The sequence below is a fragment of the Rutidosis leptorrhynchoides genome, chromosome 1 (assembly GCF_046630445.1).
Source record: "Rutidosis leptorrhynchoides isolate AG116_Rl617_1_P2 chromosome 1, CSIRO_AGI_Rlap_v1, whole genome shotgun sequence".
NCBI classification, from domain to species: domain Eukaryota; kingdom Viridiplantae; phylum Streptophyta; class Magnoliopsida; order Asterales; family Asteraceae; genus Rutidosis; species Rutidosis leptorrhynchoides.
In genome coordinates this window covers 600,444,986-600,449,913 of record NC_092333.1, presented here as the reverse complement: position 1 = coordinate 600,449,913, position 4,928 = coordinate 600,444,986, and the positions used below count along the sequence as shown (strand labels likewise).

General features: G+C 24.8%; 1 protein-coding gene across 5 annotated transcripts; it reads right to left on the bottom strand.

Annotated features, from left to right (window-relative positions):
- Nucleotides 1–754: 754 nt before the first annotated feature.
- On the bottom strand, nt 755–2,788 carry LOC139884029 (membrin-11-like). 5 transcript variants are annotated; one of them, XM_071868120.1, is made up of 4 exons: nt 2,601–2,788; nt 2,101–2,221; nt 1,820–1,969; nt 755–994 (listed from the first exon to the last, which is right to left on the bottom strand). In XM_071868120.1, exons 1-4 carry the CDS (start codon nt 2,654–2,656, stop codon nt 983–985), a joined length of 339 nt encoding a protein of 112 aa, XP_071724221.1. In that variant the 5' UTR covers nt 2,657–2,788; the 3' UTR covers nt 755–982. The 5 variants fall into 5 exon arrangements, with proteins under 5 accessions (XP_071724221.1, XP_071724232.1, XP_071724215.1 ...); XM_071868131.1 differs by having other exon boundaries at nt 1,820–1,930; XM_071868114.1 differs by lacking the exon at nt 755–994 and having other exon boundaries at nt 1,547–1,969.
- Between the last annotated feature and the right edge of the window lie 2,140 nt (nt 2,789–4,928).

Genomic DNA, 4,928 nt, shown 5'->3' with positions numbered 1-4,928 from the left:
TTAACACCCTTTTATGTATGTCACGTTTATCTTCTCCGGTTTCGTTAACTTGATAATTTTAAATAATACTCACTGCGTTCTAAAATAAGTGTCTATTTTACTATTTATATGTGTCTCAAAATAATTGTCCACCTCAAAAAATAATCAATAAATAACTCTCAAATTTACCCTCATTTATTACTCTCAATCACTCATATTTTAAATAAATTCAGTCAAACTTACATTAACTATATGGACAAAATTGACATTTATCATCTATATCTTAAATCCAACAAAAATAACTCTCAGACATTCTTTTTAGAATGGAGGGAGTAATAATAATAAATCAGATTTACAAATGATTAGTTCATTTCCTATCTATATACGTGGGGATCTAATTAACATAACTTATCTTCACGATTTTGCTAAAATTTTAAAAAATATTTTGGTTGATGGACTTTTATTTATAAAAAAATGGGCAAATTCTATTTCTATAATAATATAATTTCACGATATGAAGACCATGATAAATTGTTGGACATCATTAACCTCATTATATGCCTCCTTTTAGAATCAAACTAGCTTTAAAATATGTTACTTTCAACATGAGCATCTAGTATATAATGATGTAAAATTTTCAAACAAGTCCTTTTGAGTTAATATATTAAATTCATTAATCTAGAAGAAAATTAGTTCTATACTCCGATTTTTTTTATAATATTTCTATTCCATAAAATTTAATTAAAGAAACATTTTTTGCAAAGGTATATATGAATATACTAGTGAAATGACCCGTGGAATCACGGGTTTGTTTAAACGAAACAGTTTAATTATATGTTTTAGGTATTAAGTAAATGTAAATGTAAATACTAATTTAATTAAACTCACAAATTTACAATTAGTCGCGATGTGAGAAGAAAAATGAATACAAAAAAATAATGAAGATAAAGATTGTTTAACCTGTTTTAGGAAGCTGTCACTGCCCGAACCATCAAGTAAATATTTAAGCCCATGCCTGAAATAAGAAATTACGGTTAGATAAGACAAAATGTTGTTAAACTAAAATTGTGCACCTATATTAGATGAAAGTATTGTTTAGTCGCACTAAAATAATAATAATAATAATATAAAATAGTACAATAAGATAGATGAAAAATACAAATTATTGCTACATATAGTTAGCCGTCCATAAACTGAAACATCAGATTTCAAATGTTAATATAAACCATGTTAATTTACGATCTGTTAATAAAATTAGTAACAGGTATATAACTTCCCTAAAATGTATGTATCTGCGATTAACATTTTTATACGAATATGACAAGTAACATTATGAGTCGATGATGTATAAATCCCAAACTATAAAAATCTATCAGATCGAATGACATAAATCACAACCTTACGCGAATAATCTGTGACAAAATTACCTTTATATACTTCGCGCTGCTTTCTTCATCGATTTGTTCGACATCAATGTAAAAATGACTAAACTTTATGAATCTTCAACATCGATTAAGGCAAATATACAAGTCCATATTTTAGAAATTATAAGAATTTATAAGGTCAACAAATCATCAATACCAAAAGGGAAAGCAAAAGCTTGGCAGACATTCTATAATCAAAGTTCAAAGTAAAAGTATAAAAACTAAATTTGAAAAGGCAAAATAACCATTACTTATTCCAGAACTACTGGGATTTAATAATGCATGCAAAGAATCTAAGTTTTAGGAAGTATGAACTATTACAATTGCAAAAAAATCAAGGAAATTCTGATTAAAGGGAAGAGAAAGTATACTATATGCATTTTAATTTAAATACAGAAAATGATAAACTCCACAACCTTTAAGCCCTCCCTTTGTTCAGAGTATTTAGCAAGAATGGCTGCTCCAGTTGCAGAAGCTTCTTCCAACATACGGGAAGAGTTACGTGCAGACTCCATTGCTTGTGCTTCCTTATCAAAAATTCGTAAAACATGAGATGATTCACCATTCTGAGCCAAAATTAGAACAAAAGCATAGTTTTATTTATCATAAATGCCCACAATATAGGAAACTGACATATTACCCCAATCATTCTTAACATGATAACACAATAGCTTAAATGAATTGAATATATACATACAGCGCTTCCAAGCAATTCCGCCCTCTCTTGTGCTTCTTGCATCCGCCTCTGTTGTCGCTGCATATACCGATCTAAACTTTCTCTCAATGAATCAGCCTCTTCTACTACTTGCTCCACTTTCCTGCCATATTTTACCATCATATCAATGCCTTTTCAAATCTCATCTCATTATTTACATGAAATTTCATTCATATATTCTTCAGTACAGTGCAAGTTTTCATATCAAATTAACATTAAGAGTATGAAATTTATAACTACAAATTTGCCGGATCATAACATTTTATAACTAACTAATTCGTACAATTAGGCTACAGTGATTCCTAATAATTCAATATAAAATTCGAAATCACTTAACAAAGCAGTTCAGTAAACTAAAATTCAGATCACATATCATAGTTACCGTACTTGATAATATAACCATACAAAATTAGTTTAACGTAATTCATGCTAATCCAAAATTAATTTCAATACATCGATATGAGAAAACCTAGAATTCGAACCTCTTCCATAGATCACGTTGAGGTTTTGATGCAACAGATCGCCAGAGGCCGTCCATATCTGAGATGTAGGTTTGACCTAATCAAGGTTGAGGAAGTCTGAAGATTTGGCGTAATGAATTTTTGAAGAAGACCCCATTTAGCAGAGAAAAACGATAGGTGTTTTTGGGATTAAGAAAGATAAAAACCCTAAATTGTGACTGGTGTACCCCAACCCCTTACGTCGGCTATAATTTAATTTAATTATTAATTAATTAGATTAATGACATTAGCTTAAGGTCTTAAATTTTTTTCTTTTTCTTTTCAATTTTTTCTTAAAAAAAGAATTAGTTTAATAATGACATCATTATTATAGAATTTTAATAGAAACTATAGATAGTCACTACTTAGTTGCATCTTAATTTTCATTTGGGCAAATATTATATTACTGTATAAAATAACTAAACCAAATTGGTATTTAGATTCATTACTATTCTTTTTTACCCAATATTATCATTTAACCACATGGTAAAAGTTAATAATCTTATTTTTCTTAAGACACTTAAAAATTGAGTCCTAGACTCATAAATATAATTTAACTCATGTATTAAATTATAGTCAAACAGTAAAAAATTTAAGGTAAAAAATTAAACTATTAACCAAACATTTAATAATAGTAAAATAGTAAATAGTAACTAATAGTTAAAAAGTTAACTAATTTAATACCTACGGTAAATTAATTTTAAGCCTATTAAAGTTATATCTTAAATAATAGTAATAGTTATAAAATTTTCATTTTTCTTTAATTAAATACTTCATTCTTCGTACTTCTTTCATTTTCCATGAGATGTTACAGTTTTTTCCCTATAAATACTCATTATCATTTTAATATTACTCACATTTTCAAAAGTAACCCATCATCATCATCATCATCATCATCATCATCATCATCATCGTTTTTATAGGTTGTTTCGATCTTTTTATATTGATATCATCAATCACATAACATCGAACGTATATTGCGATATCACTCTATAAAGATGTTAATGAGGTTCATATAACGTTTTTTCTTCAATTTTTGTAATTGTTTATCAATAATGATAATAATTTAGAGTACATTTATGTATATATATTTTATATACAAGTTATTTTATAATTATGTATATAGTTTACTTTCTTAGATTTCATTCTAATATTATTTGCATTTGTATTGTATTTGTATATTAGTTAACTAAATAATATGTGACAATCGTTTAATTGTGTGTGTGTGTGTGTGTGTGTATATATATATATATATATATATATATATATATATAAACAATATAAATATTAATATTTAATATTATGATAATAAGAACAAAATTATTATTATAGATTTTTTTTATTATAAAAAGAAATAATTTTTGAATTGTGACTAAAATTTGGTATAGTTGAAGACTTGCAAGAGAATATAAGGTTTATTTATAATTTCTTTATTTTTGAGATTTAATGTAATAAAGAGAACTTATTTATAATAAATAAAGATAAAAAGTAATAAATTACTTAATATATATTACTTACTATTGACTCCTTATTGTAATTGTGATTAATTATCATATACGAAATGATAACTGATGATGTAGTAAAGTGGTAAAAAATTGAAAATATAATAATTTTGTACTACTTATTATGTATACATAAATAACAATAGTAGTAGTAGTAGTAATAATAATAATAATAATAATAATAATAATAATAATAATAATAATAATAATAATAATAATAATAATAATAATAATAATAATAATAATAATAATAATAATAATAATAATAATAATAATAATAATAATAATAATGTACGAAGTAAAATATATTCACTTAACATAATGGTTAAGTGTAATTCTATATATTCCTTTATTTCTCTAATTGATGAAAGCAAGAAATTATATTTATTTATTTACATTCATTTATTTTGTAAATATAAATAAATACAATTATTTATCTCAAGATAGTAACTATAAGTTATGAAAATAAATTAAAGTTGAGTTTTAAGATAATGAGTTGAGTAGTAGTAAATACAGTTTGCTTATAATATAACCTTAAAGATTCATAATTTTATATATAATAGTAATGTTTAATCTTTACACATTATTATTATTAATTTCAACACACTAATTTGTGAAGCTTACTATGTTTTTTGATTTCGATAATAATGATGATGATCTATTCATACAAGCGATATATTTATCTCTATCGACTTTGAATTTTTCATCTAAATGATTAATGAGAAATGTATTTTGAGTTCTCGATTCTTTCTAACATAGAGTCTGTGAGCATATAAGATTTTTTTTCATATATATTCTTTTATTCTTG